Source organism: Candoia aspera, chromosome 6, assembly GCF_035149785.1.
Source record: "Candoia aspera isolate rCanAsp1 chromosome 6, rCanAsp1.hap2, whole genome shotgun sequence".
Taxonomy (NCBI): domain Eukaryota; kingdom Metazoa; phylum Chordata; class Lepidosauria; order Squamata; family Boidae; genus Candoia; species Candoia aspera.
The window spans coordinates 56,660,799-56,683,687 of record NC_086158.1 but is presented as its reverse complement, the minus strand read 5'-3'; the positions used below and the strand labels follow the sequence as shown (position 1 = coordinate 56,683,687).

Here is a 22,889-nt window from a genome sequence, read left to right as displayed (position 1 = left end):
ATAGAGTCATATCATTTTTATATATAATTATCCTCAGTCTTTCACAGTACATTGATTTACATTAATGATGTGCAGAAACCTTCTGATCTGCTTTGAAGGTCAGTAAGAGTTCTGGAAACAGATGGATCTTTGGGGAGGGTGTTAATGTCAACTAACTCATGTCCATATATGAAGAAAATTTGTTAAAAGGAGGCATAATTCTACCATTGATTACTATGGGAAAAACACAAAATGACTGTAACCATTTTTTGATAGAATGGGAAAGTTTGCAGGAAAGTTAGACGGGGGCGGGGGGATGTCAAAGCATTCCATTTACCCTGAAAGTGGTAGAGGGATTTGGAAAAGTGTGCAAGATTCTGAATGAACGTAATGGTATGTGGTAATGACCTTGGGAGACGGAGAAGAGACTCAGCCACAGGAATGGTCAGATAAAAGGCAACTTAGCCCACAGCAGGAATGTGGGAGGGGCAAGCGGCTCAGAAGGGACTGTCTAGTTTTTTGGGCTATAAAGGGGACAGAAGACAAATATACTTTCAGACTTGCAAGATAGAATTTGCTCATTATGTTTGAACATAATGATTCTGAGGAGCAATGACATCTGGAAAAACTCAGGAATAAAATCCTAAGCATTTTTAGTTGTGTAAAGAAAAACTATTATACAAAGAAAGGATTATTTCTCTTACCATAATATAATTTTTACAGATTTATAATTTAGGGTTATATTTAAATCTGAAGTGTATTCAGTTGTAATCTGAAGAAGATATTTACTGTTGTTGTTGTTGTTGTAAAACATACATAGTACATTATATTATTTTGATACAGTGGTATTGGTACAGTATTGAGTAAAAACACACTAATTCTTAACACACTAATATTTAGGTAACTTAGACCATGAAAGATAGAAAAAAAGAAGGTATTACATCAGAATTAACTATGCTGTAAAGTGTCAATGTTAGTGGGCATGAGATTATTTAGCTTTGCATCCAGAACTGAACATAACATTAAAAAACCACTGCAAATTACCTCAAAGTATTTGTTGTACAAATTACTTAGTATTAAGGTCTCCACTACAATTGTTACTTATTATTATTTGTGCATGTTGGGGGGAAAAAAAGATAGATGTAACAAATTAGACAGTAATGGCTAAAAACAAAAATAAAAAAATAAAGGAAGAGAAAAAGGAGTGGGGAAATGCTATTCTGTTTCTAACTTCTCCTTTTTTGGGCTTCTACTCATTTATGTTTATTAACATTTAGGTCCCCTTAGAAGACAAACTGGAAATGTTTATATTTGCCATGCTGCATGATATATTGTATATATGGGAACCATTCTTGCTTGAAGTTGGTTAAACTTCGTTGTGAATATATAAACTTTTGTTAATTTTGCCATTGCTGCATGTTCTCCGTTACTAATCAGATATTGTCAGAATTGCAGCTTTCTTCCAGTATTGGGCAATTATTCTCACTGGCGTAAGCAACGTATCTCAATAAATTATTATGTTTATTGCTGATTTTTTTCTGGGATTATACTTAGAACAATTGTGGTTTCATTTGAAATTTACATTTCAAAATTTTCTGCATTGTATTATGTATATCTTTCCAGTACTTCGAAGTTTTTTACATGTCTACCACATGTAGCAAAATGTTCCTTCTGTTTCATGGCATTTCCAACATTTATTATTGTATGATTTATTTTTCTTTGATATGATTGATGGAGTTGTATACCATCTGTAAAACATTTTGTACCAATTTCCTTTTAAGTTGTAGCTTGGAGTAAATTTTATAGATTTAGTCCACTGTTAAGTCTGTCTTTCCATCTACTATAGTACTTTAACATAATTTGTAAAATTATTATTATTGATATAGCTGTTGCGATTCTGCCTTTTTCAGGTTTTCCAGAGCAACAGACCAAAAATGAAACTTCATTAAATAGAAACCTTAGAATGGAATGGATTCAGAATCCTCACTTAACAACCATTCATTTAACAGCAGTCTGAAGTACAACAGTCTCGGAAATAAGTACTTTACAATTTGTACTCACCCTTATGACCATTGCAAACCATTGCACCACCCCCGCAGTCATGTGATCTCAATTTGGGCACTTGGTAGCCAACTTGCATTTACAACCAGTTGCAGCATGCTGCAGTCTTGTTATTGTGATTTGCGACCTTTTTTGCCAGTTTCCAGCAAAAAACGTCCATTGGGGAAGATGGATTCACTTAGCGACCATGGTGATTTGCTTAATGACCCATGATTCACTTAATGACTGTGGTGATTTGCTTAACAACCATCATAAAATGGTCAGAAAATCGGGTCCAGTTGTGTGGTGACTCACTTAATGACCACACCACTTAACAACCAATTTTCTGGTCCGTATTGTGGGAGTTAAGTGAGTACTACCTATACTCAGTTCCCTCTGGGTCAACAAAAACCTATTGTGAGTCTCAGTGTCATTTCAGATCCAAGCTTCTGAAATGAAGAAACATAATTTCTTAATATTATTGTGCTTTTGTATAAATAAAATGAAAATCACTGCTCTTCTATAAATAATTTAAAAATAAAACACATACAATATCAGTTTAAATGGCCAACTAATGGCAGGTTGCCCTTTTATTTCTAAAACTATTTTTATGTAAATGTCTTTACTTACAATATACTTTGGAGGCATCCTATATCAATAAGAGCTATAAAAGCAGTCACAAGGAAGATCTGACCTGCAGGCCTAATCTGGACTGTGAAATCTTTCAATCTGGTGTATAAAGGTCTTAATGAAAAAGGTTCTCCACTCTCTCTCCAAAAAGATCACTGCAAGGTGACCTCAACATTTGAAGGTGTTGTTCTGTGGCTTTACTCTTATTTTGCCTTTTTTAAATCAGCATCAGAATGAAAGAGAGGAGAAAGGAAAGTCATACTGTGTTCAATGAGGCTTATTCCTTGATAATCAAATACAGGATGGCATACTTAAGTCATAAAGTGTGTCATAATTGCACAGTTATTTCATGGAATGGTGATTTATTCTAAAATGAAATGAGACAAAAGAATCCTTGATTCAGAATCCTAAAATACAGAAACCTTCAAAACAGAGTTACTATCCGGCACACAAATAGGACATTATAAGAATGAATTGAGCTGACTGAGTTAGAATGAAGAGGAGGAAGAGAAGGGAGGGGAGGGGGAGGGGGAAGGGGAGAAGCAGCAGCTTTCAAACTTAATCCTGAATGGAACAAACCTGATATAAAGCAATAGTGTGTCCGTATCTCTGAAGAGGTCCTTTCAATATAGGCACCACATTCCAGATGCTGCTTTCCAAATTATAGCTAAAAAGTGAATAAATAAACAGCTTATTACCTAGAAGCAAATTCTAGGCTTATATATTCTTACAAATCAAGATATTATTTTCTGTTTCTTCCTGATATGCCATATAACATCTAATAAATATAATAAATTGGAATTTAAATTTTCCTATTTTTGCAACTTTCTCCTGACCCTACCAATATTTTTAACCGATAAAACACTTAAAAATTTTAAAAAAACTTTTCAAACAAGATTTTCAATTGATTGTTACTAAGAGTCTGATTATTCTCCGTGGGTTTGCCGATCGGAAGGTCGGAGATTCAAATCCGCGTGATGGGGTGAGCTCCCGTTGCTAGTCCCAGCTCCTGCCAACCTAGCAGTTCGAAAACATGCAAATGTGAGTAGATTAATAGGTACGGCTTCGGCGGGCAGGTAACGGTGTTCCGTGTAGTCATGCCAGCCACATGACCATGGAAGTGTCTACGGACAAACGCCGGCTGTTCAGCTTTGAAACGGAGATGAGCACTGCCCCCTAGAGTCCGACACGACTGGACTTAATGTCAAGGGAAACCTTTACCTTTACCTCATTTTCATTAAAGCCTTGTCAAAAAGGTCATAGGTTGTGTCATAACACTGACAATGCCAGCCCAAGTTGCTTCTTGCTGAAGTTAAAGGTATTTAGTACCCCACCCAGAAAGGCCAACCCTTTAAGCACACAATTTTGATATTTGCTCAATGAAGTACTCAAATAATAATTTTAAAAAATCCAAAATATTAATGCATAAATTAAAATACTACAATTTTGTAACTAAGATCTGGGTGAAAGAAATGCTTTTTTACAGATAATCTGAATACTAAGGAAGTGGGGGTCAAATGCAACTCCCAAAGAAGTTAATTTCTTAGGCTGGGAATAATGCAGAATAAAGCCTTCTTTCTCAGGCCTCTCTCAGTGGAACAGTTTTCCTTCAGATTCGAAGGCCCAGACCATTTTCCTGCTTTCCTTTACCTTCTCCTTTAGCGTGAAAGCTGAAGTGCGTCCCCTCGGACAGGGTCAGGTCTCCGTTTTTCAGGAAGAAATAATTTTGCTAGTGCGTGTATAATCTTTATGGTTCTGTAGGTTAAATACGGAACTCTACGAACAATTTTACACATTTTAGAGGTAAAGTAGATGGACGTTCATCTACAAAATATGCTTTTGCACATGCACAGAAGTCTCTTCCAGATATTGGTATCAGACTGCCACAGGAAGTCTTAGAAATGAGGCAAACTTCAAAATGGGATAAGTGAGTCTTGCTGTATTTGGACACATGTATGCTTATTCTGTGAGGGACTCCTTGGATTTCTGAAGTTTGCACTTCCTTGAGGAGAGATAGATCCAGTGGTAGTACTGTAGAGTTTTGCATCATTTAATTGAGAAATCTCTGAAGCATTATAATCTATACTACTAAAACTCTTGTGTCTGTTCGTCTGTTTGTAACCTTCAATTGGATGAAACAGTACATCGCAGGGCAACAATGTTTGAACCAAGGTACCTCAAATGGGCTAACTTACAGAATGCATCAAAAATCCAGGATCCAATGCTCCTGCAGAATTGAAATTTGGCAAAGTTGTGACACTTTGGTGCTGGCACACTGCTGCAGTCAGCCATAGTCACATGATCATCATTTCCAACACTCCCTGACAGCTTCCCACAGGTCAATGGGAAAGCCAGCAGGAAGTTGCAAGTCCAAGGCCAGCAGGCAGGTAAGTGGCTGCTGCCAAGTGGGAGCAACAGAATATGCGGGAGGTGCAGCAAGGGTCAGGGAGGGTACAGAAGGTTGCAAGGTGATGCCTAAGAGGTGCGAAGAGGGTCAGGGAGAATATGTGAGGATGCAGTGCAGTTCAAGGAGGGTGTACCAGGGTGCAGGTCAGGAAGGGTGTACAGTTGTGAGTTGCCGGTGCAGCAAAAGCAATTTGTGACCTTCCCTCCTGGCTTCCCCATTGACTTTCTCCCTGTAAGCTTCCCACAAACAAAGTCAGTGGGGAAGCCAGCAGGAAGTCAGAAATCGCTCCTGTTCCCACTGCTTTTTTGCCCACCCATGGTCATTCTGTTGATCTGTTTGGGCAAGTAAATATCTCTGAAACAATGACCCAACTGAAATTATGACCCAACAGGTCATGCGTTATCTAGTTTTTTATAAAATTAATGTGTGTAAGCCAAATATAAGTGAAAGCAAACAGCCCTGCCATCCCAGATAAAAAACCCCAATTTAGCCCATGATTTCACGGCACTTCACTTTCAATCATATCTCTTTCTGGAAGTTCTGAACCTTGAGGCAGCCATGAAAGCAAGGCAGGTGTATAAGAGAGGAATACTTTTCATTAAACTTCAACTAATTTACACAAAACTAATATAATTACAACTAAGGAAAGAAATAACTTACTTTAATACCATCTGGAAGGTACTGTAATTAAATGCATATCCACCAATTACCCACATAAACTTCCCATGCAAAACCGCCTTATGGGAAGCCCTGCTTACAGACGGACTAAATGGCTTCACGTTAGGAAGAATCCAATAAGACTCCATTGAGGGAACATTCAAAGAACAATCAGGACCTGTATAAAAGGAGATATAGGGGGAGAACAAAATCATACCTAGGAGATACTCTTATCAATCCAAACACAATAATTTTTGATAGAGATTATAATTGAGATAGTCCAATAAATGACGTGACCTGACCTCATATATTGTAGAACACTTACTGCATATAAAAATTTTAAAATGCAGCAAATTGCATTATCATGAACTTAAAATGGCATGTTGGTTTCTAAGATGACAAGTTTTATTTATTTATTACTGTAAATATTTTCGTATCTTTAAAAGAAGATCCTAAGGGCATACAAAAGATATGTTTTTGTATTACTTTTAGCTTATAAGAGAAAGAGATAGTGAAGAACAGTGACACCAAGTGGTAAATTACACACAAGGAATTATGTGTAAGAAAAATATATTCACCTATAACATGTTATTCTTTTTCCTGTAATTCATGATTCATCAGATTCATTGTAATCTGATGTAGCACAGTAATTATGAGAGACAATATAGTACATAGAAAACTATTATCTTCCACTATTTAGCCCCCAAAATACAACAACAACCCAATTCATCTTGAATTTTAAAAACTCCCTGAAATATTTATGTTTGGGTTTCTTCATTTTATTTTAATGCACTTAGAGTCCCAAAGAACTCTGGGCTGTGTACAACATCAAACAAAAAGAAAAACATAACTATATCAAAATCAATTACTAAAAAAAAATTATCCACAAAAGAAAAGCAAATATAACACTGAGGATAAAACAGAAAAGGCGCCCACAGTCATCAGCTGGGACTGAGAGCACATTGGAATAAAATCATTTTGTTTATCAAATTGCAGCAAGGTGGGGGCTACATGTGTTTCTGGGAGAAGGTATTCCATACCATGGGGGCTTTTACATAAAAGGCCTGTATCCCATTAACCTCATAACCTCATACCCCATTAATCTCACAATAGGAGAAAATTTTCAACAGGCTAGCACTTTGAACTGGGCCTAGAAGCCTCTTGGCAATCAATGTAGTGACTTTAGCATAGGTCTAATTCTAAATTGTGGGGCTGTCCCGCCAATAATCTTAATGCTGCACTTTGCACCAGCTGCAGCTTCCAGGTCATTTCCAAGGGGAGACCCATATAGAGCACCTTTCAATAGTCCAACTGAGTGAAGATGAAGCCATGAATTATTGAGGTCAAGGCAATATGAAAAAAATATATAGACACAGAGATAGATGGACAGACAGCTGAGCACTTTGCTTCTAAGTATATTCATGACTGTCTAGTATCTGTAGATATGTCCCTGTATTCTCCATAATGTCAGGAACCACTCTTGAGGTCTTTATGTCTATAAAGCCAAATGAGCACAATTCTACTCTGGAGCATTCCATGTGCAAATTATGCATATGAGTATTAAAGTGTTTTGGATCCTTTCTGTCATTTTTTTTTTTTTTTTGAAGCAGCTAGTATATGTTATTTTTTATCCATTTGGACAGATTTTAAAATTTCAATAGATTTTTAAGACCCCTCATTAAACAGGATCAGTTTAATTCAGGTTGAGTGTCTCCTAAACTTTCACAGAAGCCTCTTCTTGGATAACTAGTCGGAAGCAAAGGAGAGAGAAATAATAGAATATTGTATTTCAGTGACTTGCAGCTGTTTTATGATGGTATGTCAAGCAATACACTTGTAATTTTTATTATTTGACTTTTTTATTACAAATTTATTCCATATGATTTTGCTTATTTTCAGCAGGCTGCATTAAGAATCTGTCATTCACAGCCTATTTATGTGTATGACTTTATGCATTCATATTTCATTATAAACACCTAATCTCTTTGTCTACAAATTCCTCAATATGTAATAGTTATTCCCTATATAGGGCACAATTGTTGCTGTAATTTTAATGACTCCTATCCCAAACAAAAAGATCATGCAGGCATTAAAAATATAGCCAGTTTTAAAGACTGAAACCCCTCACATCAATTTATATGAAATTTGGCAGGGCTGAACATAAAGTCTACTTTATCTATAAATTTCATCCCATTCTACCAAAAAGAAAAAAAGAAAAGAAAAGAAACTATGTTTGAAAATGCATTTTTCCATAGTATGCAATACAGAAAACTGCACTGTAATACTTAAGTATTTCTTGCTACTTTTTAAAGTTTTACAAATTATCTTCTGAATCAGAAGAAATAATCTTAAAAATAATTATTTACAGAAACACCAAGGAAAATATATACAATAAGAAGTAATTTACACATTAATTATCCATTTCTCATATTTATTTCACTCAATATTAATTATAGTGATAGTTACCACTATCACTAGTGATAATAAATGATAGTGATAGTAAATTATAGTAATAGTGATGATAGTGGATGATGAAATATGAAAAATAATAGTGATAGTAAATGATAATTTATTATCATTTACATGATAGTAAATTATCATAGAATGTGAAAGTCTACATCTACCCTGACCATTTACGCACCAAGCTCATTTTCTTGCTCCAGTACTCTGGACAGCTCCTTATATCCACAGGAACAAAAAGAATCACACAGGGTTAAATATAATGGAGATCTGCAAGCTATTTCAATATAAAATATATTCCCTTGTATGATATAAAAGGTGTACCTTTTATACCATATGATTGGAACTGCTTTTATTGCTAGCACTGTGATATCTATCACCATATAATTTTCTAGACAATTATAGTCTAATTAAACCTGTAGACCTGAACCGGTAGTTTAAGGTATGGCAGTGGGATAATAGATCTGTACATATATCACGAAATTCTAGCCAAAAGAAGAGAACCCAGGACCAGCACACATCACAGCTTGTAAATCTGAAGACATCTGAGTTATTTTACAAATTACCTATTTTTAATATACCATATTAATTTAATAAGTCTGTTTTACAGACATATAAGGGAATATATCTGACACCTGAGTCCTGTTACAGATTTTGAGAATAAATAGGAAGAGCACCACAACATGCAAACTTTCCTTTTATGAATTCCAGATTGTGAAAGCTGACTACTAGCACCAATACTTATTCCAGTACCCGCAATGCCATACAAGAAGTGACAGACATTTGCACTAATCAAATTTATTACAAAAAGAAACATATTGCTTGAATTCCAATGTCATACTGGTTGGTAGGGCTGGACAGAGATCCATAGTCAAACAGCAATTTGGAGTACAGATAGACACACATGTTGCACAGGTTGGGAATGGCTTAAATTAAATCCATATTGCCCAGAATCATACATCAGCCATGGAAGGCAAGCACACATCATCAGAAAAGGGTACAGAGGCTTTAAAGTGCCCCTGACAAGTGCTACACTATCCAGATATGGATACTTCAGATCACATATTAGCTCTCAAATCTGAGTCTCTGCAAAGTCCTATTGGATAGTAGCTTACATCTAGAGGAATTAATACAGGACAATACAGATTTATATCCCTAATCACCTTGTTTAATTATTGTTATATACAAGGGTGAAATCTGCACAATATATCAAATTTTCCAAGCAAAAATGGACACTGTAGCAAAAAAAGACCCCCAACTGTTATAATTAAACAATGACAGAATGAATTCATTATTCATTGCTTAAAAACATTTCTAATTAAAGGCTAACTCTTATAAACTAACCTGGAATGAATCTGGTGTGAATTTAGGCAAGACTGTCATTTTTAAAGGCTCTAGACATCTTATATCACTATATACTATACTTTTTTTTTAATCCGTTCATCCATGTCCGATTCTCGGAGACTGCCTGAACAAGTCCCTTCAGTTTTGGAAGTGGTTTGTCATTGCCTTTTTCCTAGGGCTGAGAGAAAGTGACTGGTTTATGGTCACCCAGCTGGCTTTGTGCCCAAGGCAGGACTAGAAATCACAGTCTCCTGGTTTCTAGTCCAGTGCCTTAACCACTACACCAAACTGGCTCTCATATTATACATATTATACATAATATATTAGATCAACCATAATTCTTAGACTGAAAATGCAATATTCCTGCTAATCTGAATGAGATATAGCACACGGTTGTATTTTTTAACACTTCCCTTTGGTATAATTGAATTCATAATATTGATGGAACAAAGTTTCTTCATAATAAAAAAGCATGTATAATATCCTCCACTGCTAAAAGAGCTAAGCATGTGTGTAAATTATACTGTGTATCATTATGACTAATGTATAATAGGCCGCATTTTCCACTTCTTCATTATGTCAATGTGTAGAATGTACAGATTGGAAATTATTGAAATTTATACAACAGTCTGTAATTGAAACATTATAATATGATTCAGTAATTAGACAAGTATTAGGATTTATTTCAAAAGGACATTTTAGAAAGAGCTTGAACTATAGTGCTTTTTTCACACATAACTTTGATTACCATTTTAGATGTTCATTTCAGTGTATCCACCAGAGGTCACAATTGTTTAAAAAGACATATTAGAATACTAAATAAACTCTTTATAATCTGAACCAAGAGGGTCTGGTTAACCATTAGCAGCTTATGCTAACATGGAGCTGAATGAACTTCAAGTCTACATAATTCTGTATTGATACTGCATTTTTTAAAAAATAGCAGGTACTAAAAACTTACATGTTTTTAATGGATAGAAATCTCTATCTTTATAAAAGATAATGTTTTAAACTAATATCTGAAAAAGCAATTAAGCACTAAAAATTTAACTTCTTGCCCTGAGATACTGCACTGTTTTCAATACTGCACTGTTTTCAACCATCTATTGCACCAATCACAGTGGATGTATTTGTATAGACAGATCCAATTTATTCCCTACATTTCTCCTTATCTCTCTTCCGTTTGTAATTCACACTATATTTAAAACCACTTTCTGTTCTGGTTCAACCTGCTAACAGTAATCTCTACTCAATTCTTATCCTTATTGATGTCTTTCACATTTCTTTACCATGCCCCAGTAATTCACCCAAATCTCAGCCTGCCCACACTTTAAGATCTGGAACAGAAACAGAAGCCTTTTTCTCTTACTCTCCTTTGATTACTACTAGGTTGGTTAGAAGACCTTTTGCACTGCAGCATCTAAATTTTGGAATACTTCGCTATCTGAAGTTTGTCAGGCCTCTATCACTGCTAGGTTTTAAGATATTTATAAGATGAATTTTATTTTGTGCCTTTCAGTCAGTGATGACTCCTATCAACAACCTGGACAAGACCCTGTAGTTCCCTTGGCAAGATTTCAGAAGTGGTTTGCCATTCCATCTTGAGTTGAGAGAGAGTGACTGGCCCAAGGCCACCCAGCTGACTTTGTGCCTCAGGCAGAACTAGAACTCACTGTCTCCTGGCTTCTAGCCTCGTACCTTGACCACTACACCAAACTGACTCTCTGTAAGATAAATAGAATATATTAAATCTATTTAAGACTAAATCTGACTGAAACTTTGGACAACATTTATTTAGTCAAAATAAAGTTTTGGTTTTATTCCTTCTATGCAAACCAACTTGAAAAGAGAACCAGTTTGGAGGTTAAGACCAGGCCAGAAACCAGGAAAAGCCAGCGGGGTGACTTTGGGCCAGTCAATGCTGACTTGAAGGAACCCACCCACCGACCCACACAAACAAACCCAACTGGAAAGGTTTTTGTCCTTCAAGGCAAACTATGTATATTTTAAATGATTCTATAAAATAAGATTAATACATAGGAATAATGTGTCAGCAACAGCATTCTTTCCCAACACACTTGACTATGTGGGCTTAGCTCTTCCATAACAGAAAGGCTATTTTGTCTCACTCCACAGCATGGCATGACAATGGCCAAAACTTAAGAGGGGGAAAAAACCTCTATTATAAAACATGTGTCAGAGCTTCACCTGAGCATGCAAAGAATCTCTTTCTTAGGAACAAAAACATTTATTCATGAATTTAGCAGTGGAAAACTCATGAATGAGGCTCAGATATATGCACTACTTCTAATGTAAAAGAACATCTGACCATGACAAAGATCCATTCCTGAAGAATCTAGTAACCTAGCCATATTTTACAGTTTTATATTTTTCCCAACATTGAAGAAATATCTCCATGGGCATTTGTTTTACCCAAATGAGGGGGTGGAAAAAATTGTCAGGACCTGGTTGAAAAGTGTGGATTACTTTCGTGACAGCTTTAAGAAGCTTGTCCATCTTTGGCAAAATGTGTAGCGAATGCTGGTGATTATGTGGAGAAGTAAATGCAATAACAAAAGAGCTTATTATAAGGTTTATTTTCCTGTTTAATTTATTAAAATATCCCTATTTAAACTAAAGTTATGGAGATGGAAGCATTACTTTTCATTCAACCCTCACAGCAAATAAAGAACAAAAAATGTCTGGAAGTTTGTGTGGAAACAGTTATATATTTGGAAGACAGAAGGGGATTAATCTACACTTCCAGACAGGCTCAGACAACATGCCATGGTTAAGTTAACTTTCTGTAAACCACAGTTCAGTTTGAGATCAAGGCAATCTTCTAAACTTCTTCACTAATTATACCAGTAAAATCTCACCTCAACATAACAATTGTTAGGCTAAAGAGAAGAGACCCAATGATGCCATTTTTTTTCCCCTTAAGATATAGCCATAGGGTTAATGATGAGGGGGGGGAAAGTGAGCTGGGAAAGAAAGCATTAAATCTCTCCTAAATAAAAGAGAGAAGATAAAAATTCCTAGGCATGTATAAAAAGAAAGGAAAAGAAGTAGTTAAATCTTTAATATCCTATGCCGTTCTTAAGAAAATGGTACCTATTCAGAATGGGGTTGTTGTTGTTGTTTGGTTCCAATGCTGCTTTTGACTGACTTGAGCAAATCTCTTTGGTCAATTATTTCATACAGCCAATTTTTCTGAAGTAGTTTGTGCTCATATCACTTCACAGAACTGAGAGTTGAAATACATTACCCTTCAATATGTCAAATTTCCATCAGCTCAAATACAGTTTATTTAAAATACAGTGTAACACATAAATATAAAATAAACCAGTTGGTCACTTGCAAGCATCCAAGATCAACAATATCAACATAATGAGTAAGCATTTACTCAACAGTGTGCATAAAGGGTTCTAGAAAATGTTTTCCTGCACAAACAAAATAGAAAGACATTACCAAAAAAAAAAAAAAGTCCTTCAAACAGCCCAGCCTCAGAAAACAGAAAGAAATCCTTCACAGAAAAGCCTGAGCATGCTTATCATCCTGGCAATTCCCTTTCAGGCTGTAAACAATTCCCTCCAAGCAGCAAAGTATAAGGACAGCATAAGAACCTTTCCCAGGTGCCAATGTGGGAAAGAAATAATGTGATGAGTTTACGATTTGCACTAAGGCATTTACCATAGTTCACAAACCACAAAAGCTGAGTTCACAGATGGTGCTCAGGCAAAACCCAAACAAACTCCATTGTGTGTGAAGTGCGAACCTGGCCACGGGGTATATTTACCCTCAGTATGCTTTCTTTCCAATAGTAATTCCCTTATGAAGGTTTCTATCTATCTATCTATCTATCTATCTATCTATCTATCTATCTATCTATCTATCTATCTATCTTATTTTATGAATTTAAATACAGTTTTTGCAAAGGGATCTGTAGTTTCACCAACCTCCCAAAGCACGCAAAGGTTAAGAAACCCAAAGTAAAGGGTCTCTAAACTCTGTCCTTCAGTGGGATAACTCTCTGGAAATGGAACAGAATGGGGCCAAATTTAGTGTGGCAGGAAAAGCGGAAGAAAGGGAAAAAAATAAAACTTAAGGGAAAGGAAATTGGGCAGTGGCTGGAATGCTGCTGACTGCTTCATTCTAAACCTCCTCTTTCCTGGACACATTACACACAACAGAGTATATGAAGCCCATTTCATGCTTCCCAGTGCACACACATACACAAAAATATAAAAGTGCAACATGACAGGACAGCAGAAGCCACACAGAGGCAACACATATGCAACCTCTCTAATTAGTTTCTAGTGGAAAAGGTGCACACAAAGACATAATCTACTACTTCAGTACTTCAAAGGAAATTCAGATATCTTCTTTGCCACTGTTGGTAAAAGGTTTAGAAAGAATTCAAGAAGCCCTGCTCTGCATCCTTTTTCTACCTTGTTTTAATAAGTCTTTTTCCACAACAAGGTACTTGTATTTGTTACACTGGGAAGCATGAAGTGACAGGATTGAGACTGACAGAAACAAGGGAAGGGAATAAATATTCATTCTGAATGAATTTAAAACTCCAGAATGGTATGAATTCCATCCTAGGGTATTGAAGCAACTTGCTGATGGAGTGGCTAAAATTTTATGTATAAGTACTGTTATTTGAGAACTTTTTAAAATAGCATTATTGGAGTAATATTATTTGAGAACTTATATTATATGTCAGAAATCTCAGAAAACTGGTGAAGTGCCAGAAGACTGGAGGAAGGCAAATGTTGTTTCTAAGATTCTAGAACAGATCATAAAAATGTAGGCATTTTGAAAACTTGGTGATAACCCAGCATGAATTGGTTAAGAGCAAGCCCTGCTGAACTAATCTTATTTTTAATTTAATAACTTTTCATACCAGATTATGGGAATACAGTAGCATGATTTCAGTAAAGCATTTGACAAAGCACCCCATGACATTGTGATTAACAATCTAGCTAAGGTTGGCTGGATGTTATGACAATTAAATGGCAATATCACTGGCTTAAAAGGTATGCAGGCATAACTGGCTGATAATCAAACTGGACTGAGGTATTAAATAGCTGCTACAAGGTTTGATGGAAGGTGTCCCTATTACTCAATATTTTATTTGAATGAAGAAGTAGAGGGAATGCTTATTAAATAACACAAAACTAGGTGGGGCATCTAATACTGTAGAAGACAGAAATAACATTAAGATGATATTGATAGGTTAGGAAAATGGACTGAAAATAACAGAACGAAGTTTATAGAGACAAATGCAAAATTCTTCACTTGTGAAAGAAATCAAATGCACAGTAAAGGATAGGATAGGATATATCTGGTTTGACAACAATACTTATGAAAAAGATCTCTGAACAGCTGATTATAAACTGAACATGAATCAGCAATGTGATGTGTCTACAAAAAGGCAAAGGCAATTTTAAGTTGCATCAACAGAAGCATAGTCTTCAGATATTGAAAACAAATAGGTCCACTTTATTCAGACCTAAGCTTGATTACTGTCTCCTATTCCAGGAAACACATTTTAGGAATGATTCAGAAAATCTGGAACAGGTTAATAGATCCAAAAAAAGTGATTGAAGAATTTGGGAATATTAAGCCTTGAGAAGAGAAGACTGAGAGTGGTATGACAGCATTATTTAAATATCTGATAAAATATCATGCATAAGAAGGTCAAAATCTGTTCTGTGCAGGACATGAAATAACAAATTTTAACTTTCAGGAAGACAGATTCTAACTAAATATTAGGGGGGAAAAACTTCTTAACAGTAAGAGCACACTGAGAGAGTAACCAATAACCCAGAGAAGTGGTGAGCTCTCAGTCCATCAGGGATGCTTTCATGTTGATTCGTATCCTAAATAGGAGGTTGGACTCAATGGCCTAAATACCCTGTTCCAGCTGTACAGTTCAATTACAATGCCAGGATATTCACTAAGTTCTCCGGAATTAGTCAACCAGAAATACAGTAGCTATATAATCCTCAATATAACAGCTAGGGAATGTTCATATAAATACACCAGGCTTGGAAGCCAGGTACTTGAAGTGTTCTGAAATTATTTAATAATAATTAAAGAGCCACCTGCCTGTTTATTGTTCACTGAAATGATAAGAACATAGGTACTGGAACTAAAGTTACTTCATATGTTAGACAATGATCGACAGATGATGCAGGGTCCCTCAGTTAAGAAAAGGTGAATTAGACAAACAACCAGCTGTAGTATATTCATTAATATTTTTAGTCTGCCCTAACTTGAGAATAGTTAGATAGACAGAGAGACATAAACTCTATGTGTTTCACATACCATGAAATACATGGCACAGTTTTTAGCAAAAATGTAGTCAACTTACCTTGCCAACTATCATTGCAGACACAGAGTTTCTCTCCTGTCAAATCACAATAGCCATGATCAGGGCTTCCACAGTTAGCTTTACAATAAGGGATATCACAAGCTTCTCCTTTCCAATACTTGTCACACTCACAATATACTTGGCTTGGCAATGAGTTACTAGTTGTGCACTTCCCATGCCCTGAACAGTTATTAGGACATGAATTAATTCTGTAATGAACAAGATCAGAAGAAATGAGTCAATGCAGTAATAAAAAGGAAATAGTCATTTTTATATGTTCATGTTATTTTTTATTTTATGTAAATAATTTCTTAATTATGAACAGCAGCCTTTAGACAATTAAAGTAAAATACAGCTACCAAACAACAAAACCAGAAATCAGTGACAAGCAGCTTATGGGTTATATTTTTATACTTCTTCTGTAATATTTTATTATCCTACTACAGACTAAAACACATTTATGAAGAACAAATAAGCAAGAACAACTAGGGTTGAAAATACAGTTTTCTGTATCTTTCCAATTTTGTAGGATCTTGGCATTTCTATTCCACTGAATCAAAAGGAATACAAGTAGGATCAGCATACAATTTTGATTTTCAATGAGTAACATTTGAAATCTTTCCATTGTATTATTTTAATACTAGCTTTACTAAAACATATTTTCACATAATGTGTGTTTTAGGAGACAGAAAAGGTAAGGGAGCATTCTGTTTATCAATCAAATGCTTTTGGAGCATTCTGTTTATCAATCAAAGACACAAATATGAAAGTAATTAGATTTAATATGCTAAGAGCCAAATATATGCAATCTCATTTTTCAGTTTGGTAAAAGGAGCAAAGTATTCCAAGGGAAGTGAAAATGAGGGATTATCTATACGGAAAATATCAGAAATCAGAGACTTAAAACTTTTCATCATCTTATCACCTGAAGTTTGCTCTTACAACTTTTGAACACTGGGATCAAGGGCACTAATTTTTAAACTACATTATCAGTCAGCTGACCATGGGCCAATGCTATCATGCTTCACTCCATAAAGACCTGGCCTTCAAGTTTGTTTTACAGTCTAAGCAATTTGTTTCTAGTTGTCCTACTTAGAAAGGCCAATCCACCCAAGTGAGTGAAAGGCTGTATATATTTGTGTCTATGTATACGCACGTACATAGAGGTAGAGGTAGAGGTAGAGGTAGAGGTAGAGGTAGAGGTAGAGAAGAGAAAGTTACACACACACTCAAAATCTATACATTTCCTTAAACACATTGTGCTGACCTAACTGGTTCATAACATTTTTTTTCAATCTACCTTCTCTGAGCTATCAACTTCACACACTAATAAGTACAGGTAGTCCTCATTCAGTGACTACTCATTCAATGACTGTTTGAAGTTATGATGGTGCTGAATGAGACTTATGACCAGTTCTTGTAGCTGCGGCCATCACAACATACCCACAGTACCGTTATCACGATTCAGGTGCTTGGCAATTGGCTCGCAATTACAACGTCATAGTGTCACACAGTCACATGATCGCCATTTGCAACCTTCCCTGCCAGCTTCTGACAAACAAAGTCAATGGGAAAGCTGGCAGGAAACTGCCTCAACTGCCATTGTAAGTCAGCACAGTCACATAGCATCGGGCTTTACAACCAGGTCACTTAGTGACAGAATTCCCAGTCCAAGTTACCATCATTAACCAAGTACTACCTGTAATAACTAACATACTAAACACAGTAATTATTATTCTTTAAAGAACTCTTGACTATTTGATGGAATTTCTTTTCTTTAGCATTTTTCAAGCTGTATGTGTGTTATGTATACTCTTGTCAAAATCAGGTTTGCATAAGCTTACTTCAAATATTTTAAGGTCCACGTCTTATTTAGTAACAGAATTACATCTCTGCTGATTAATTAACAGAAACATGACTGATAAGAAATACTTACGAGTAAAAAATATTAAATCCTGTTAGATTATAAGCAGCATCACTAAAAAAGTGTAGCAGTGCATAGCCAGATGTAGTTACTACTTCAGGTATAGTTTCATTTCCACGCACTTCTGGAACTATAAGACCACTGCACAATTTTAAACAAAAGAGATTTATATTACTAATAAACAGTAAAACACTGGGGATTTGAACACATCAGATGAGTTCTCACAATTTTGAAGCATTTCAAAACTTCATTCCATAGAGAGAGGTATACAAATGTACATGTATGGAATAAGGCAGAATTTCTATGTCTGATTTCCATGCAATGCAGTTTAAAATATCAGAACTCTGGAAATTATTTCTAGAAATGCTTGCCATAAAAATAATGCAGTTAAAATGCATAAAGGCAATATTTTCTTTTCAAAAATTAAAAATTTAAATCAGTGCATTGAAGCAACTTCTAAACATATGTTTGATTTCAAATACCCAGGTTCATAATGTAGTCGTAACTCTTGTGCAAACTGGCTTAAGTGTCATCTGTACAACCAGGCTGCCACTAAGTGTTCTTGAAGATAGGAACATACCATGTTTTCCTCCACCTGTACCTGGTCCATGGAGAAAGCAACAACTATCTTCTTTTCCTGCTACAAATCCAAAGTGATATTTTCTAACTTTGTTGTCACCAGCAGCCCTGTCCAGTTCATTTCATTGTAGGCAAAAGCATCTATTCCAATTATTTATTGTGAAAGGAATTCCCTTTTCCTCCAGCCACATTTTTCTTCCCCCTAGCAATTGGTTCCTGACCTACTAGGCTGTCTGCCTCATTCTAAAGGGTCTTTAGGCAGTGAACCTTTCCCTCTACCCATTTTTTTAAAAATATGTTCTCAAGTGAATGAGTAAAGCCCTTTTTTTTTAAATCGAGTGAAACTGACAAGAATTTGCCCTTCCATCCCAAATGACAGGAAGAAAGGTAAAACTTCTCTCTCTCTCTCTCTCCTCTCTCTCTGATATGCAAGAAAAACAGGCATTGGTAAAATTTAAAAATGATGGGTTCACTAACAATCCAAGGCAGAGCATGCTGAAATGGGCCAAAGAAGGATCTTTAAAAAGACAACAGAGAAGGAGGAGGAATTTACATACTGAAAGCCAGTCTAACCTCATTAATACTAAACTTCTATTTAATGCACATTTTTATAACACTGTAATAAAAGCCATTAAGCTGAAATACTCACCTAAATACAGCTATTAAAGGTGCATATATTGAATCTCCATCATAAACATACATATGGTCCCAACTACATTCTGTTGCAAAATGATTAAATCTTAATCTTAAAACTGAATTAGGGCTAGAAGAGAAAAGCAAGAAATAGCATTCAGAAATAGCACATTTTATAATGAGATATACATATAAGCATGTCAGTATAGTATTAAAGGCAAGACCTATATGCAAATATCACTAATTTTGTGCTTATGCTATTCTATATATACAACTATAAATTGTATTGTATATATACAACATATATATGCAACTACTACATAAATTTTAGACATATATTTCACTTGTATCTGAGAAAATCCAGGCAATATGTTGAAACTTGTGGAACTAAAATGTACTTGTTGGTTCAGACATAGGAATATCAGCCTGGGAACAGGTTCTGTGCCTGCATGCTCCCTCCTTAGCCTTACATTCTTTTCTTCACCTTGTGCAGCAAACTATGCTTTATTATGATGCTTAAACTTAGAAAATGTAGCAAGTCTTGTTGCCAAACGTGGATACTAAACCATGTGTTTAAAAGTACTCAGGATGAGATTAGGCTGCTATATATATCACTTTAACTCAATTCATTGGGTATTCAAATATGGCCTGGAAAATATCAGATGAAATAATCCACTTGTTCAAATTAGCGTTATTTTCATCTTTAAGAATACCAATTTCAAAGATATCTCTATCTTATGAGCAATACAATCAATATCTGTTATTTGGAACCGTCACATTAATCACGTTAAAAACCAAAGATACTGCATGAACAGATCTTAGCATCAGACACCTTTGGGAAATTATTAGGGCAAAGCAACTACCAGCCTATGAGCTTATGTGGCAACAAGAGCTAGGTCAAAAAATAACTCACAGTGTCAGGCATTGCTCGACATTTTCCATGGCAGGTGGTTTTGTAACTCTATTTGTGCAGCCAGATAAGTTCACAGGTAGTGGGCAAGATATGACCATCGACGGCCACCATGCCATATGCCTACTTAAATGTGGATGTAGAATTAGTCACATATTCCTTGCCTGTATGTCATATTAAATTCTCAACAGTTAATTTCCCAATCTTTTTTTCTGAAATATAACTGGTGCACTGAGTGTTCTTTAGAAAATCACAAGATGATAAAATCTTTGCAACCAGGCATAGCAGACTCAATAAAATTTTGTTGCTTAAAACTTTGTTAGATATCTTAAGAGGTACAATTTAGAATCAACATGAATTCAGAATGTATACTTACTATCCTTCAATTAACCATGTACATTTAGTTTTGTATTTATAATTTATCGGCCCATCTGTTAAATATCCAGAAGATTCAGTTAACCTACAAAAACAAAGTTAGTTTTAAAAGCTATTTTAAAAGCTATTTTTCCTTGCAAAGTACATACAAAAATATTACAATTTGAATGAAGTTTCAAAGAAGAACATTTTATATAAAATTGTGTTTGAACTGAAATAAAAGCATCTCCTGTCTTTTCACACTTGTATTTCACAGTTGCATAAATGTGTGCTAAAGTGGCTTGCAGCATAATAATAAAGTTATTGACACCATCCAGTGTAATGTGAGTGAATTATACTCAAGTTTATTTTGCACCAAAGGGTCTTTCTAGTCTTCAAAGCAAATAAATGCTGCAACTGGGGAAAATGTTCTACAAGAAGAACTTAGTGTTCATCAACACACAGACATCAGTGCATACAATTTATGATAAAAAGCAGCCACAAAATAAAGATGTAAAATAACTTAAACAGCTGATATAAATATTTATTATTCATTATAATAGCCCTGAAAATAATAAATCATCATCAGTACATGAAGGGGAAAAAAATAGAATGAACTTCTTTTCAACAGAATCTGCAAAGCTTGGAAACCATCAGGGACATTTCTCTATTAGTCTAATTTAGAGTAGAGAGACAGAGAAACAGAGAAAGTGACAGCAAAGGATCTCTTCTGTAGATTGCACCAGTTGCAGACCTACCTGAAGCGTGAGGACTGCACGGTTGTAACTCATACCATTATCACTACTAATTTGGACTACTGTAATGTGCTATACAAGGGATGCCTTGGAAAATCACATGAAAACTGTAGTTGAAACAAAATGCAAAGACCTGCTTACCAGCAGGTTCTTACCACCAGAAACACAGGGTTCCTGTGCTGCGAGCCCTGCACTGATTGCCAGTAGGTTTCTGGAAAGCAAATGTCATGTGTACTGATGGTGAGCAGGAGGGGGCCCCTATCCAGGGGGGAAAATGCATGCGTAGTACTGAGGAGTTAAGCAGCCATTCAAAGAGACACAGATCAGACCCGCCTTAACTTTTGGGGTTTATATGTCTGGGTTTTCCCACGCTTCTTCAGTTTGTTAGGATTTTCTGTCTAATGTAGCAGTAATAAAGCACTAGAGACCTATTCCTTGTCTCAGCGTGGTTCCTGGCTGTTAGGACATCAATCCTAACAAACTCCCTACTCCCATTGAAAGAGGGAGGAACAAAAAATAAAAGGAAGAGACATTTGGGAAAAAGTCTTTGGAAAACCAGGAAATTCGGCAAGTTATCCAACAACTGGCAGCAGCTTTGCAACAACATCAACAACAAGTAGATCTCCAGATCAACACATTACAAGCAGCCATGCTACAGCAGTTACAACAACCAGCTCCAATTAACCCACAACCGGTGCCAGCAGCAGCAGCAGCAGCTCCGCCAGTAGTCTTGAGATCCCAGGGCAGTTTACGAGAGAAGTTTGGAGGAGAAGCAGGACAGCTGAGAACCTTTCTCACACAGTGCACAATGTTTTTCGACAGCAGGCCGGCAGAGTTTCCCACAGACAGAACCAGAGTCACCTTCATTTTAAGTCTGCTAACGGGGCCAGCAGCCAAATGGGCTATTCCCATGGTGGAGAACAACCCAATTCTCAACGACTACCAGAATTTTCTGGCAGGGTTCCGAGCACACTTTGACGACACGATCAGAGAGGTCACTGCCAGCCGCGAAATTCGGAAGCTCAAGCAAGGCAACAAGAGGGTGGGAATTTACATTGCTGATTTCAAGCTGTTAGCAGGAGATCTGGACTGGAATGAGAGTGCCTTGAAAGACCAATTCAAACAGGGGCTGGATGAAGAAATTAAAAATGAATTAGTGCGCCAGGGAACACCAGCTACCCTAGAAGGTTTATCTCATCTGTCTGTGGTCGTAGACACCAGGCTAGAAGAGCTCAGACAGATGCAGCCAGGGAGAAACAGGGGCCTCAGAGCGCTTCCAGGATTTCCAGCTCTCTCCGCAGCATCTACTCACTCAGGACCAGAGGAGCCGATGCAGATCAGGGTGAGCAGGAGGCTTATTTCTGAGGCTGAGAGACAGAGAAGGAGAGAGAGAGCCCTCTGTTTCTACTGCGGAGTCCAGGGACACATGGTGAGAGCTTGCCCAGCGAGAAGCCAAGCAAATTCCGTAAGAGCCCCAGGGCAAGCAGCAGAACCAAGAGCCACCTCCACCTTGACTTCCAACCAGGGAAACTCCATCAGTCTCCAACCACAGAGCTCAGCAGGGAGACCATCAATCAATTAAGAAGGGCTCATTCCGAGGATTCCAGGCAATCCTTTTACTACTTACCAGTCATAATGCCTGTAAACCCAGAGCACCAGGTCAAGCTAGAGGCCCTTGTGGATTCTGGAGCTTCCACCAATTTTATTGATGTACAGACTGTACAAGACCTCAACATCCCAACCATAGAATTGCCACATCCCATAGAAGTTGAGACCATTGAGGGCCAGCCACTCAAGGCACGGCCGATTAGAAGGTTCACAGAACCTTTGCAACT

The 22,889-nt window shown here is 36.4% G+C and overlaps 1 protein-coding gene across 1 annotated transcript in view; it reads right to left on the bottom strand.

The window, feature by feature from the left end:
• ATRNL1 (attractin like 1) overlaps positions 1 to 22,889 on the bottom strand; it is a 609,453-nt gene that overhangs the window by 533,803 nt on the left and 52,761 nt on the right. The window contains exons 2-7 of the mRNA XM_063307208.1: positions 20,322 to 20,405; positions 19,052 to 19,165; positions 17,836 to 17,964; positions 15,900 to 16,108; positions 5,717 to 5,891; positions 3,229 to 3,316 (exon numbers count right to left, since the gene is read on the bottom strand). Of these exons, the coding sequence (XP_063163278.1) occupies positions 3,229 to 3,316; positions 5,717 to 5,891; positions 15,900 to 16,108; positions 17,836 to 17,964; positions 19,052 to 19,165; positions 20,322 to 20,405 (799 nt within the window). The remainder of the gene's footprint in view (positions 1 to 3,228; positions 3,317 to 5,716; positions 5,892 to 15,899; positions 16,109 to 17,835; positions 17,965 to 19,051; positions 19,166 to 20,321; positions 20,406 to 22,889) is intronic.